This window comes from Eulemur rufifrons, chromosome 4 (genome assembly GCF_041146395.1).
Source record: "Eulemur rufifrons isolate Redbay chromosome 4, OSU_ERuf_1, whole genome shotgun sequence".
Classification (NCBI taxonomy): Eukaryota; Metazoa; Chordata; class Mammalia; order Primates; family Lemuridae; genus Eulemur; species Eulemur rufifrons.
The window spans coordinates 66,157,017-66,173,210 of record NC_090986.1 but is presented as its reverse complement, the minus strand read 5'-3'; the positions used below and the strand labels follow the sequence as shown (position 1 = coordinate 66,173,210).

Genomic DNA, 16,194 nt, shown 5'->3' with positions numbered 1-16,194 from the left:
CTTAGGCCTTGCCTCACAGCCTAGTGCAAGAGACAGGCAAGTAACCCACAGTTAGAACAGAGAGGGCAATGATAAGTGCTATGATTGAATTATGTATGTCCAGATATATGTTGGGAGGCCAGAGTTAGGAACACCTTAGCCAGCATGAAGAGTCCTTGAGTGTTGTGAGAAAAGCTGATGCTTAAAGAGGTAAAAGTTAGCTAGGAGGAAAAAGAAAAATATCTTAGAGGCAGAAGGAGTAGAATAGCATGTATAAAGGCTGAGCACACAGATTAGAGGAACTGAAAAGCTATGATTAGAGAGGTAGCTTGGAGACGAGAAGTGCATCGAGGAGTGTCTGAAAATGAGACTAAAAAGGGAAATATAGGTTGTATTACAAATGCTGTTATATGCTCATTTATTCTAAAAGGAGCAGGGCACCACTGAAGGATTATAATCAGGGAGATAACCAAAGCAGTTGTAATAAGGATGAGACCTGGGGGCTCAAGGTCAAGGGTGACAAAAAACTAGGATGATTTACAAATTTCACAGTCAAAAAGAACTGTGAGGACAACTGCCTCAGCAGTTTTTATCTTTGCAAATATTTCTCTTAGATGATTATCAGTTTTTTAAAAAAAAGACCCTTAGGATGAGGGAAAGCCTTTGCTTTTTTTAATAATGTTTTTTAAAATTTTTCATAAGATACAACACTAGTTGAAGAAATAACACTAAAGCAAGTACCTGAGGGTGTGGGAAAGAGTCCGGAGCATGTTTTCATGTTAGTCTATGTCAGATTAATAATGATAGGACAGAAGTTACCAGACACCTCCATCTCTGATCTCCCTTTGGCTTTCCAGTTCTCCTGGAAAATGGTAGTCTTTGAGGAGAACATAAACTAAATGGAAGGTTTCTTTGTGTTGGGTATTCATTTTTTTTTTTTTGCATGTTATAGATTGAAGTAATCTGGTTCCATTCTTCTGGCAAGATTCAAGATGTAAAGTCTGAACAAAAGATGTTGCAGCTTTTACAATTTCGAAAATGCTCACAAGACCCCACAACATAAATAAAACATTTTAAAATATTCCAACAATCTAGAATTACAAATGAGCCATGAGGGGGGAAATTCATATACAGATTCAAACTTGAACCTTTTTAAGGTTCTGTCTGGTATAAGTTAATTTTAAATGGAGCTTATTAAGTTTGTGCTTTTGTGTTTTTCGTTTATTTTTGGTGTGGGAGAAAATCGATATGCATATGTGTTTTGTGGTTTTTGATTTTTCATTTACATCTCCATAAATTGTCATAACTGCCTGTGGATTTGTGCCTAAGCCTTATATTAAAGGGAAAAACAAGTTTCAGGTTCACTAAAAAATAAAAAATAAAATAAATGGAAGGGTCATGCTTTAAGTATACAGGCCTACTTTTTTTTTCAGGAGAACCAACAGCAGGATGTGAATATTCTGTAGCAAGCCTCCAGGAGTAGGTTTTGATCTTGTTATAGGAAAGGAGATTTCCAATTCTGTGTGGGTACATTTAATTCAGGGAGAACGTTTTGAAGCCTTTTGTATACATGATTACTCATAATAATAGTAAATAATAATAAATACTCATCTTCTCCAATCCACCTGTAACATTAAAAATTATTTTGATGTCCAAAAATAATAACAAAATTTAAAAAACTAAAGGCCCAAAGAAGAAGGGAACAGTGGAAAGAAGACCCTGAAATTGCAGTGAATTGTAGACCCTGAAATTGCAGTGAATTGTGAGACCATGGTATAGTACTCCAAATCTGAATCTAAATGTTATTTGTCAAGCACAGCATGTTACATAAAATGCTTAATAAATGGTAACATATTCTGCAGAGTACTGTGTAAGAGGTCTGGCTACAGAGGCAGTTCTCCAGATAACTCAAGACATGGTTTTAAAGGTCCAGACCTTAAACCACAGAAGCTGTGAGGAAACTTAAATATAGAGTCTGTTACATGGGAAATCTATAATTAAAATTAAAAAGCTTAGCGATTGTGTAAAAAGAGAACCTAGCATAACCCTTTTGGCATTAGCAGTACTGACTTGATGCATTCTGATGGTGGATGACTGGTCTGCCCTGTAACTTGGGCACTTTTTTTTTCAATCTTTGTGGCCTTAATGTTTGATCATGACAGAATTTGCGTCACTGATGCATATCACTGCCTGTGTGATGTCAAAGTATGGGTGTTCAGTTATTGAGACTTAGTTAACCTAATGTGCTGCAGTAAATTCCAAGTACTATTTCCTACTAGAATAACAAAGAATGATTCATCATTGTTCACATTAGACTGATACTAAAAATAGTAGTGTTCGCAACCTCCTGCATCCATGCACGTTAATATCACAGCCTTTACAGTTTTCTAAACAAGAGCACTAAAAATAACTTCTTGTTTAGAAACAGGTGCTTGGTAAACACATCTCTTACTTCAGGTTTTCTTTATATACAGGTCAATTTAGTGGTAAAGGTAGATTCTAATCATAATATGATAGTCATTCTTCAAATTTATTCTCTTTAGTGTGTTTATCATTGATACATCTAAATGTATGGCAAATCTAATTATAGAAATTTTCAGTTACCTGCACACAGATAAATGAAATTATAATTCTGAATCATACTTAGGCCCCTGATTTAAGCATTCTACTTTATCCAAACTTTAAAAATAATAAATTCCCAAGGAAAAGGAAAGTCTCTAAATATCTAAGCATGAATAACGATCCTTTCTCTTTCTTCTGTAACTCCCTGCCTCATTCTTTTCCCAAATTATGATCACCAACTTGTTAAATTCCTAGACTCAAGGCCTGTGCTAATTGCCTGCTTCATGTAAATAACTGTTATACCAAGTGTTTTATAGCCTTAATAAATAAGCATTTCCTATTAATAGGGTGACCTTATGTCCCAATTTGTCTAGGACAGTCCTAGTTTATGCCTCTCATCTTAGTATCTAACTGGTTCAACATTTGTCTTGGATTTATCATTTCTTAACAGAGTATTATTAGTAATTCCATTAAAATAAATTGTGATGGATTTGGTTGACCACCATTTAGTATTTCCAGCCAGCTTCTGTCTTGATCTCTAGGAAGAAGTTCATTCATCTCTTGAGTTTTTACTTTAATTTGTGCTTAAATCTTAAAGGCAACCAAAATAAACAACTCTCTTTTCCTGACCCTTGCCAGAAGCAAATCAAGGACAGCAGTTATGATACTTAATAGTAAAACAAAGCATGCTTAGATATAAAGGGCCAGGGACTAACTCCTTTCAGTCAGGTGATAGTGACAGAAGTATTTGATGTGCTGCTCCTGCTGGCCACTTGGTGTCACCAGGCCACCAGTTGGAGGGACCAGTGGGAAGCATATGGGAATGTGGTATGTTTGCAGGAAGTAAAATCTAAATATTCCTGCCATAGGTTCTATTAAAAAAAATAGTCTGAATGTTTTTGTCATTTATTGTATAAATCTATAACTATTTATTACTTTGCAATGCTTTTTTGTTTTACAATAAGCCCTTTTAGCAATAATGAGCTCAAAAAAAAAGGTCTAAATATGGTAAAACACTCAAGAGAATAATAAATAGAGACAATTCAGTGAGATTTGCTTGTAAAAATGTTTGAGGTTATAGTACCTAATGTGAAAATGTGTGGACTGAAATATTTACACATTTCAATAAAAAAAAAGTAGAACTAAGAATATCCTCCACTTTGCAGAATTTGATCCCAGCTTACCAGATAGCACCTCAGAAACAGTTTATCTTAATATAAATATTATAGGAAAGAGTTACTTGAAGGTATCTATAGCCTCAAATTTATTAACCATAAAATACAATTGTGGGAAATTTTATTAAAAAGTAAAAATAAGACTACATTTGAAAGAACTTTTTTAGTTAAATATTAGTGATAAGGGGCTGGGCGCAGTGGCTCACGCCTGTAGTCCTAGCACTCTGGGAGGCCAAGGCAGGTGGATCGCTCAAGGTCAGGAGTTCAAGACTAGCCTGAGCAAGAGCGAGACCCCATCTCTACTAAAAATAGAAAGAAATTATTTGGCCAACTAAAGTATATATATAGAAAAAAATTAGCCGGGCATAGTGGCACATGCCTGTAGTCCCAGCTACTCGGGAGGCTGAGGCAGTAGGCTCGCTTAAGCCCAGGAGTTTGAGGTTGCTGTGAGCTAGACTGACGCCACGGCACTCACTCTAGCCCGGGCAACAGAGTGAGACCCTGTCTCAAAAAAAAAAAAAAAAAAAAAAAATTAGTTATAAGGAATTAAAGACAAATATAGCTAAGAAATTGATTAAAATACATGAATATGTACTAAGAATACTTATTCTGCTTATGTTACTCTTTAATATTCAGATACTCAATACAAAGAAAACCTTTAAATAAATGCATTTTAATGTACTTGCATATGGGGTTTTTAATAAAGCATTATATTTTTAAAAATATTTTTAGGCCAAGCACAGTGGCTCACACCTACAGTTCCAACAGTTTTGGAGGCCAAGGTAGGAGGATCACTTGAGGCCAGGAGTTTAAGACTAGCCTGGGCAATCTAGCAAGACCCTGTGTCACTACACAAAAAAATTTAAAAATTAACCAGGTGTGGTAGCACTCACCTGTGTAGTCCTAGCTACTCAGGATGATGAGGCAGAAGGATTGCTTGAGCCCAGGAGTTGGAGGCTACAGTGAGATATGATTGTGCCACTGTACTCTAACCTGGGCAACAGAGCAAGACCTTGTTTCAAAAAAAAAAAAATGTATTTTTAAATAAAACTTATTTTCGTGTCCCTCAATGTAACATATTAATCAATAAAGAAATTACTAAATTATATAATTTTAATGATTTTTAGCTCCCTCTTTTGCTTTCAAAAGCATCACTGATTGGATGATGATAATATGATTATCCTAACTCTGCTCTGTTTCCTCCCTCCTTCCACCACCAGAGCTCAGCCAAACTGGAGGATAAATCCCTATCTCTCTTTCCACGGGATTATTCCCAAATCCTAGTCCATAGATTGGGGAAATTTCATCAGTCTAAGAAATAGGACAAATAAGGATAATGTGGTGGTTTTTCATTAAGTTAAATTTATTCAACCTAAAAGACTTTTTTAAATTCTCAAGTTAAATCCCTCCTACTGTTTTGAAGTTATAATTTCCTCTCTTTTTGAAGTGATATGATAATATAAGATAGACTTCCTCCTGTCTGTCCTTAATTTCTACTTTCCTTTTAATATCTTTACTTGAACTAATAAAAAGCTGCTTAATGAGTCCCCAGAATTGGTTTTGAATTTTACTAGCACATAAATCCAAATTCTTGGGAAATACTACATTAAAACACAGATATCTGTCTGTATTGACCATTCTCTGGTTACTAGCTAGCCTCCTAACCTCATCCAGCCACCCTCACCCCCCAGTCAATCCAAAACATACCTGGCCTTAGATTGATCCTCACATTTGTTTCCTATTGTCATGCATCATATAAGGTAAACCTTCTGTTAAATTGATACCTTCATACAATATAAGTTAAGAGAAAAATTATAGAGAAAGAAAATGGTAACCATGTGGCCAGATCTGCAAGGTGACTAAGGCCACCGAAAGGTTAAAGAGGAAAAACATGGGCAAGCAAATGGGAAAGACTTAAGGTAAGAAATAAGGTTTGATTTGTGCCTAAGGACAAAATCATAGGTAGTGATTCTTCACCACCCTTTTATCTTCCTGAGATTATTTGCATATATCATTGTCTTGTCACTCACCAGCAATAGACTCCCTCCCATGGAGCACTTGGTTAGTTGCAGATTTCATTGATCTTTCCTTGGTCTCTTGACTCATGGACATGCATAGGTTATGCTCTAAGTTGTATGAGTTTTAACACATGTTATTTAGATGCTTATTCAAAACCTGCACCTTAATACTGCCACAAGAATCAGGGTCATGGTCAGAGTCAGTCTTTTGAAGAATCAGATAAAATTTTGTAGAGGAGTAGAAGAGAGATGCATTTCACATCTCTGCCCTTTTGTATCTGAATGATCTGAAATCACTCTTTGTTAAGCTGAATGAGTCTGCCTCTTAAATTTTTGACATGCAAGTGTCCCAGACTCATTACAGTCTGAGAACAGCCTTAATAAACAGCTTATCTGGTATACTTATTGCCAGAAAAAAAATCAAAGTCAACTCTTCCAACTTTTAATTTGCCTCATAGCTAACAGTCCCTTTCTGCAAGTCAGCTGATTTAGCTGTCTTAGCTGTTCATTTTGCAACTATTTTGGAGGGTACATTGCTTAAAGTTAGACATTTATTGACTCATTACTGAAATTTACATATGGTAGAAGTCATCACTGGACTGTACTTGTTTTAGTTTTTTTTCCCAAGCCAAATCACTGGGGTCTTGCTATACGGCAGTGTGAGCCATACTTGATCTGTGGACGATAAGAACTAGCTTCCCTAGCTTGACGGTGTGGTCCTTGGTGTCTAACTGTATCATGTTTCTGCTCACACAAACCAGAGTGCTTTTGTGGCTCATCTCTAGAAAAAGCATAAGAGCAGTGTCGCACCTTACTTATATTAATATTATTTTTTCTTTGTGAATTTTTCCTTTTCTTCAATTTGTCTTCAACTTGTCACCAATTACGTTGTGTGTTTTTGTTATTTTTTGGTCTCAATCCTGTGTGAATCTCTGAAACCACCTTAAATTATCTTTTGGGACCGGTTTGGCTATTAAGTAAATCACTGTTTTCCATATAATATCCCTTAGTTACTAGAAACTTTTTAGGATCTTTCTTCACAGCAGTTTCAGTGATATACATTTAGGTATGTTTTGCTTTGTTATATGTAATTAGCAGATTATTTGGGATATATTGTGGCAGATTTCCACCCAAATGTCTGTGCTTTTTGTGTGCTTTAGGACTTATTGACTCCTACCTTCAGTACCCTTCTAACAAAACTTAACTCCATACCCTTACTATTCTCACAGTTGCCACAGAGTTCTAATGCTCAGCATTAGTGACATTGGTCTCTATTTTCAAGGCCCTTTCAGTTAAAGTAAGGAAAATATAGGATTTTTTTATATTTCCTAAAGACCTTGTTAATTCAAGAGTGTGCATCAGTCTATTAATTTTCCTGTAGAAATAAATATAAAGTATACATTGTGAACATTATTGTTTATAGGAAAGCATTATGCATTGACAAGCATATTTTTCATTTTCCCATTCTTGTCTCATTATATGACAATTTTAGCAAACTTAAAAATGTGCTTGCTTATTTTTATAACATTGTCTCAAATATTTTGTAGAAAGCTCTCTTAAATTAATAGCATGGCATATCATAGCAATTGTTTGGACTTCATAATATTTTAACACATTAACTAGCATTCCTACACTAATGATTTTCAGGTAAGCTTGTCAATACAAGCACTAACACTGTGCTTGGGTGACATTGCTTATGTGCACTTTCTGTGTACCTATGAACTCATTTAATCTGCATAATATCCCTATGAAGTAGAATAATTATTATTTCCATTTTACATGTGAGGAAACTAACATACAAAGATATGCAAGGTCTCATGGCTAAGCTGTCATTAGAATTAGATGGGCTAGCTCAGAAGTCCATGCTCTTCACTACCTTATGCTGCCTCTCCTATTTAAGATACAACAAATATTACAAATTGTAATAAAATGAATGTTAAAATAGCACAGTAATACCACAATTCACTTGAAGATATTTTGATGCAAGTGAAATAAAAGGTGGTTCACACAGTATTGACAGGGATAGGCTAGTATTTTACCAGCTTAAGTGGCACCACCCAGTTCATGGGGAGCATGGTTAGGAACTTGGACTTCATCTCATAAATAATAAAGAATTGTTTATGGGTTTTAACCAGAGGAAGAAACAATTAGATTTCTTTTTTAGATCGTTTTAGCATTAGTATGAGAGATGTATTGATTGCTAGGGACTGGGGGCGGAGAGACCCATTAGAATACTGGAATAGTTCTAGAAACAGCTGAGTATTGCTAAGGCAGTAGCAATGGAGTGGAAGAGAACATGGATTTCAGAGATATTTGGGAGATAAAATTGTCAGAATTTCCAGAACTTCCCAACTGATGTGGGAAATGAGGGCGAAATAGAGTCTAGGATTTCTCTCAGGTTTCCATTTTCAGATAGTTATGGGAAATACAGAAGGTGAAGTGAATATTGATGGAAAAATAACTGGCTTCAAGTTTCACATTGATTATTATAGTCTAATAGAGCTCGAGAGTAAGGTCTGGATGAGATACAGAATTATAAGCTTTCATGAGAGTAAATAAGATCATTTTGTGTGAATAGATGTTCTGGGTATCATCCTTTTATAAAACAAGATCTTCCATAAGACAGTTGCATTGCCGTGCTCACAAGAAGTTAAGAGACATATCCTCGGGCATGGAGAGCAGGAAACAATTGCTGGGGCAATTGGTTATCCATTTGGATTAAAATGGAATCAGATCCTTTCCTCATACCTTACCCAAAAATAAATTATTAAAGATTTAAAGACTTAGGGCGGGCGCGGTGGCTCACGCCTGTAATCCTAGCACTCTGGGAGGCCGAGGCGGGTGGATCGCTCAAGGTCAGGAGTTTGAGACCAGCCTGAGCAAGAGCGAGACTCCGTCTCTACTAAAAATAGAAAGAAATTATCTGGCCAACTAAAATATATATAGAAAAAATTAGCCGGGCATGGTGGCGCATGCCTGTAGTCCCAGCTACTCGGGAGGCTGAGGCAGTAGGATCGCTTAAGCCCAGGAGTTTGAGGTTGCTGTGAGCTAGGCTGACGCCACAGCACTCACTCTAGCACGGGCAACAGAGTGAGACCCTGTCTCAAAAAACAAAAAAAAGGTTTAAAGATTTAAATGTGAAAGGATAAACTTAATAATAAAGGAGATTATGACTATGGAGTAGAGAAAGAATTCTTACGACACAAAATCTGCTATCAAAACATTAGTACATTTGACTTCATTATAATTGAGAACTAAACATCATTATAAAATATGGTAAAAACAAGTCATAAACTAGGAAAAGAATCTTTGCAACCAATTTAACCATAAGGAATTAGTACCCAGAATACACAAAAAGTCTTATAAGTTTATTTAAAAAAAAAAAAAAAACCAGTAGAAAAGTGGATGAAAAACATGGACTAGGTAATGCAAAATAAGACCAAAGTGATACTGGCAAAAATTTTAAATCTAAATACCAAGTAATGCTGAAAATGTGAATCAGTGGAAGCTCTTTATACATGACTGGCTGGTAGGAATGTAAATTAATATACTCAGGAAAACTATTAAATATTTGGCAGTATCCTATAAAAATTAACATTCACATAACCTAAAGACCTAACATTTCCTCTCCTCTCCTTGGTACATACCTTAAAGAAATTTTTCCACATGTGGGCCAAAAGATGTACAGAAATATTTTTATGGCAATGATATTCTGTTCCATGCTCCTATCTAAAGCATTAGATTTTCTTCTCTATCTACTTTCACTCCTTTGGTGATGTCATCTGACTCATGGATTTAAAGCCTATTTACCAAAAACTCTAGAATTTATATCTAGACTAGGTGTCTCCTTGAATTCTAGAATAGTAAAACCAACTGCCTGCTACATGAGGTCTCTATTCGGATGCCTAATAGACATTACAGATATATCCAAATCTGAACATTTGTCCCCAAATCTGCTTCATCCACTTTGGTGCTGTTATAATTGGTACTGCTATTAACATTCTAAATCATATTCTTTGGTTGGTGATATATGTAAGCATTTCCATTGCTCATATACTTAGAAATGGAATTACTGGATCAAAGGATGTACATATTTTCAACTTTAGTAGATATTACCAGTTTTGCAAAGTGGTTGTACCATATTCCTACCAACAATGTGTAGGAGTCAGATGAATTCTTTTAAAATACAATTAAGATCATGTTTTAAAATCCAGCAGTGGCTCCCCATTTCACTCAAAGTAAAAACCAAACAGTGACCTACGAGGCCCAACAGAAGCTAACTCATTCCCCTCTTAACCACTCTAATGTCACTCCTTTTCTCCTCTTCAGTCATGCTGCTCTTGTAACACTAGTGTCCTTGTTTTGTCTTTAACATACCAGTCATGCTTCCACGTTAGGGCCTTTGCACTGATTGCTCCCTCTGTGTAGAATGTTCTTCCTTCAGATAGCCGCATGGCTGACTCCCATACTTCTTTCAAGTCTTTGTTCAAAAGTCACCTCAATGAAACCTAAACTGATCTCTGTATTTTAATTGCAATCCTCAAATATCCTCACCACAACCAGCCTATCTCAGTACTCATAATCCTCTTTTTTCTCTTATTTTATAGCATTTATCACCTTCAAACATATTTTGTGATTTACTTGAATATGATGTACTTATTTATCATGTTATTATTTCTCCCCCCAGTGTAAACAAGAGCAGGAATATTTCTCCATTTTCACTTACTGATATATCCCAAGTGCCCAGAACAATATCTGGCACATTGTAGTCAATATGTCTGTTGAGTGAATGACAAATGAATGATAGCAAAAACACAAAGCAAAACAAAGCAAAACAACAATGACAACAGCAAAAAAACTGGAAAGAGCCCAATAATTAGTGACAGTATAACAAATTATAATTATTTACATGAAAGAATAAATGAAAATGAGGAAGCTATAGTTATATGAAACTATATGATAAATCTTAGAAATAATACTGCATAAAGCAAGTTACTGAAGAATATATATTATATAATTTTAATAAAATTTAAAAGCAAGCAAATAAACATTGTTTAGGAATATATGTGATTTTTTTTAGAAAACTATTTTTAAAATAAAATAACAATAAACTTGAAATTCAGGGTAGAGGAGATATGAGTGGTGCAGTCAAAGTGATGGATTGGGTGGGGAAGGAGCATATGGACCCAACAGTGTTGATGTGGTCTGTTTTTTGGCTTGGATGGTGAGTTTGAAGTAGTCACTTTAATGTGTTTAATGACCTGCATTATTTTCTTTTGTATGAATCAAATATTGCATAATGAAAATTTTATTAAAAACTTAAAAGTGAATGTAATCAGAAAATAGAGTCTGTTAATGTTAATTTTGAGAAGGTTGACTGAGAAAAGAGTGGAAGCTGGATGGTATCACAGGGCAGACAAAAAGTGTTATGTTTATGGGAGATGAGTGGTATGTGTGGTTTATGTTTGAAACCTTACCATGTTTATGGGTACAGAAGGAACAGTTCAGAGAGGCTGAACAGAAGGATAAGGTGAAAATGTGGGACAGGACAGAAACAACCAATGAAACAACACCTAGTGGAGCATCAGATCAAGAGTAGAAGAGGAAAGATACCTTTGATCTAGTGAAGTGGACAATGCTTCTTCTACAAATAGAAGAAAGAGGTGATAAAGTTTGTAAGTAACATTGAAAGAGCTGTTTCCTGTTGAGAGATAAGGTTGAAGTCAGGTTGGGTGGAGAGGGCTCTTAAAGAGTGAGGATCTCTAATAATCACTCTAGAAAACAGGGTAGGTTATTGACCAGGGATAGATTCATGAAAGGACTCCTGAGCAGTGCTGACAAGTGACTTAAGGTTGGAGATACTGAATTTATAAGCATGCCAGTCTGAGTACCTTTGATTTCTACAGTTCAGGTCTAAGAGAAGAGAAGACAATTATCTGATTGATTAAAATTGGATATTTTCAGAGGAAGAGAAGTAAAAGGAAGATATGGATGGGAAAGGAAATCAGTGAAGGCAGTGTTGGATCAAGAGAAAAGGGAGATCAGGATAAGGGACAGCAAATGTTGTAGAAGAAAGAGAACTGGAGAGATGAAAGGTAGATATTGTGGCCAGGGACTGAAACATCGAAATTTAAGATTTCAAAGATGAGATAGTGGAGTTCTAAGTAATAAGTTCTAGCATGTATCTTTGAACGTGGGTTAAAAGAGTTCAAGAAATTTTAAGCCTCGGTTCTGGACATTAAAGTCGTGCTGAGGGACAAGAGTGGAGTTATAGAAAAAAACTGAATGCAGTGCCAAAGTTCTCAATAAATAAGGACTGAGGGTGACAGCAGTGAGAAGGGTAGAGGGTGGGATGTACATATGCCATGACCCCAAAGAAAAAGAGAGTTTAGCATGAGTGGTAATGGGAAGAAGCCTTGGAGTATCCAGAGACTACCAAGACTGCTTCAGGAGAGAATAGAAAGCCTCTGCTCCCAGGGAACTGCTGGGAAAAGTGTGCTAGGGGATAGCCAGGTGTCGTTTAAAGGCAGCACAGGACAGGTGCTCAGTAAAGAGGTTGAGGCTATAGGGGAATGTATTTATAATGGGGGGGGGAGGTTCTAGTGAGCACAATGCAAATGATTGAGAAGAAGATCATCAGTTACAGTCAAGAAATGGAAACAGCTGTGTTGCAAATGTGAGCCAAAATAAGAAGGTGGGCTGCAGAAGCTTGCTTTTTGTTCAGAGGCACAGTTGGATTTACAGGGAGGCTGGGTCTAACATTTGTGAGCAAGTTCTGTTGAGACCAGGAGACTCTTTGCTCTTTAGTCTTGTTCTTCAGAGCAGCCCTGCCTTTTAATAGGAATTTAGAAATTAACAATTACCCTTCCCCACTTGTAAGAATAGTTTCTCGTTGTCTACTTTCTCTAGGGTGTATTTATTGAGACCAATTGCTCTAGGTTATTCCTTGCCATTAATAGTTCTTTTCCACCTTTTTGGGGTCTTTGAACTTTTTAAAAAATACAGCCTTATCATTAAATAATCCTGCTTTTGCTTCACTCTGTGCCGATTGGCAAGCACTCTCCTTAGTTTCCTTACCTGTAAATGATGCCTTCTTTAGTTGTGAGGATTGAGTTAACACAAGTAAAACACTGAATGGTGCCTGGCACATACTCTGCACTACATAATTTCTGAAAACATATGGTGATCATACTTTTACTTACAATAACATGCATTGAGTAGCATCAAACCTGTGTACTTGGTACTTCAAATTTATCTGATTTAAATTTATCTGAGGTTGATTAACCTTTTCACAGGGAAAAACTGAAACCAAAGAGCAGTAAATTGCCTTGCTAATAAATACTGAAGCTGTTATTAAAACATATCTTTTGATACCAAAATTTATTTTCTTCTACTGTGCAACTTGTTACAAATTACAATCACTACAATTACCTGTATATTTGTGTTAGCTGTTAATATATTTCCTCTGAAATTACATACCACCATAAAGTAATGAAAGATCTCCAAAAGTTCTTAACAGTCTTTTGCTGTAACTGGACATCTTTAGTCTCCTTTCTGGCCTCTACTTGTTTTTGGATAAAGAGCTCTGAACCCAAACCTGAGCCTGTCTTTACAGATTTATGAATATGAGTGAAAATGCCATCCACTAAGCACCTGCATTAATGTCCAGGTTAAATCTTTTTTAAAAAATCAGAAAAAAGAAAATAGCAACAATAAAAGTAGTAGCCTGTATTAACTTGAGAGGCAAATACCAGCCTGAAACATAAATCCCACCTTTAAGAAACATGCCTATCAAGACTGGGCATTCCTTAAGGATTGAGTATGGAGAATGGATTAAGTTATAAAATGACATACTGAACCGAATCGTTTAAAATAATAAATGTTATATTTATCCCACACTTTCTAAATGAAAATCAGCAGTGCGCTGGATGAATAAAATATTAAATTATTAGATAGTGTGTGGTGTTATTGGAGGAAAGTGAACACAAAGAGAATCGTTTTACATCAAATATATATTTCTGCAGGGTATACTTTTATAAGATTTGAGATTGGTTCATAAGTCTGAAAGATGGTCAAATTCAGGGCAGCAGTAGTAGAAATCATTTAATCGGTTTTTTCTGTATCAGAAACGCGGCAAGCAGGAACATTTCCTTCCCCCTCTTTCCTTTCCCTGTTCACTGCAGGTCACGTGACAATCACGTGACCCGGTCAAGGGATCTTTTCCTCTTACAGCTTTGCAAAAAAAAAAAGAAAGAAAGAAAGAAACCGTTCTCCAATTAAAGCTGTTAACGTGTACTACGCTGTTTCCTTGTTGGATTTTCTTGTTCTCTGCTGCTACTGTAAAAACAAAATGAGTGGTAAGATTCGCTGGTTGTTTTTTTACATTCTGCTTTTATTTTAAAACATAGAAAGCATTGTATTAGTCTAAAGTCATGCCGTGTGTCTTTTTAAATAGATACCAAATATAATCGCTATAAATATATTTTAAATTGTTGCCATGTAGTTATAAAAAGATTAGACTCCATGTAGAGTTAGGCTGATTTTGTATTCCACAGAATGTTCCATTTTAGGACCTTTATTTTACTAGGTTTTTCTTTAAAGCTAAAATCTGAAAATTGGCATCAGATTTTTGGAAGCCATTGTGAAAGCTTGCTTATTAAGAGAATGTGTAGCACGTCAGCAGCACGTTGCATTTTAAGAATTAAAACTCTTGGATAAATTTGTAGTTTTTTTTTTTAAAAAAAAGTCTTAAATATGATGTATATTAACAGGGAAAAATAAAGAAGAATTTAGCTTACACTAGATGAAATATCTAAGTCATTGATGGTGCTTTTTAAGGAACTGGGGTGGGGAGCTTCTCAAATTTCTTAAGACAGTTGGTTAGAATTATTTCTTCTTCTGCAGGTTTTTGGAATAGGAAATACGCCCTTAAAAAATAATGAATAGTGCTATGATTTGGGGTAGATTTTGCTCAAATCATGTAGATTATGAAGGAGCTACTATACTAAGTGTATCCACAGTTCAGATATTGCTATTCTTGTGCCAGGTATACATTTAATGGTACAACCTGTAGAAGATTTTCTTTGGGACAGAATCTCCCTCACTGCATACAAATTTAAGTCAGTTTGTAGTCAGTCTGTTAGTACTTCCTGAATTAAAAGGTATTGTTGGAACTCAGGAGGTAAACAGACATTTACATCATTAAGTAGGCAAGGCTTTAGGGTTTTGCTACTGTAGACACAGGAATAGCAACAGAAATGATTCTGTAAATGTTGTAGTTCTAAACATCAATACTTATATTTAATATGTTTATGCAATAGGAGTTTATGTCTTCAGTGTTGAATGTTACTTCACACCAATATGTTATGTATTAAATATGGTACCAATGAATTGTCTTTTTTAAAAAAAATAATCCAACAATGTACCATTTCCACCTCAGGATAAAAAAATTTACTTGCTAGAGTGAAATGATTTCTTCATAGGGAAATAAGTTACTAATGAGTATTATTCTTGGACTACAGCTAGGAATATATTTACTGCTGGTTTATTTTAGGTTACTTTTATTTTTTTCTGTTTTCAGTATCATACTTAAATAAAATTAAAGGATAAAGTAGAATTTTGTATTACTAAATTATAAACTATTTTAGCAGCTATCAAAGTATAGTATGATTTGAATTGTAACTACATAGTGTTTATAGTTTCATATTTCTAGTAAAAGGAGGGTAACCTAAAGCAGTTTTGTAGTTTTACAATTTTAAATGTAAACGTCAATAACTTAGTGCTCTGTTGGCAAAACAAAAACACCTGTTCTTATGACTTGATATAAGGATTAAATTTGACAACCTGTGAAAGGACCCGCAGTCCCCAAGACATATGGTGAAAGTGCAACGAATGTTAATTTCCTTTATTAAGATTACAAATATGATTTTCAGTGAATTCTCTGGTACTCAGCTAAATTTTGCATGTTATGAATAATACCTAAGCCGAGCTCTAAGTATTTAGAAGGCTAGTTTACTGTAGTTTATACAAATTGTCTAATGGAAGTAAACCAACATTACTTTAAAACTTTTCTCATTTCTCTTGAGTTGAGAATGTTGAAGTTAAAAGGTGAGTTTTGAATAAAGCCTTTGTGCCTAGAGTTATAAAGATGAGTTTTGAATAAAACTTTTCTGCCTAGTTTTGACTAAAGCTTTTCTGCAGCTCACCAGTTTTATTTAGTGAATTAATAGGTAATGTTTGCTTAAACTTAGGAAAATTTTGTTCTTGCTTTCTCTCATATTTTTCAGGGATATGAAGACAACAAAGCCGTTAATTTTCCTTAGAGGTATTAGAACATAGTTCTTAAGCCTCATATTACATCAGTTGCCAATAATGCATAGTATTTTAATATTCACTAAAAATGTAGGGATATACCCTTAGAAATGAAACTACCTGGTTTTGAATCCCAGTTCTACTACTTG

The 16,194-nt window shown here is 35.2% G+C and overlaps 1 protein-coding gene across 3 annotated transcripts in view; it reads left to right on the top strand.

Moving 5' to 3' along the window:
- The window catches only part of FNDC3A (fibronectin type III domain containing 3A), a 135,568-nt gene that overhangs the window by 51,269 nt on the left and 68,105 nt on the right, over window positions 1-16,194 (top strand). The window contains exon 1 of one of the 3 annotated variants that reach the window (XM_069467716.1): window positions 14,002-14,091. The exons of the other annotated variants lie outside the window; for them this stretch is intronic. Within the exon in view, the coding sequence (XP_069323817.1) occupies window positions 14,085-14,091 (7 nt within the window). The 5' untranslated portion in view covers window positions 14,002-14,084. Of the gene's footprint in view, window positions 1-14,001; window positions 14,092-16,194 lie in introns of those variants that run through there. 3 annotated transcript variants of the gene reach the window in all.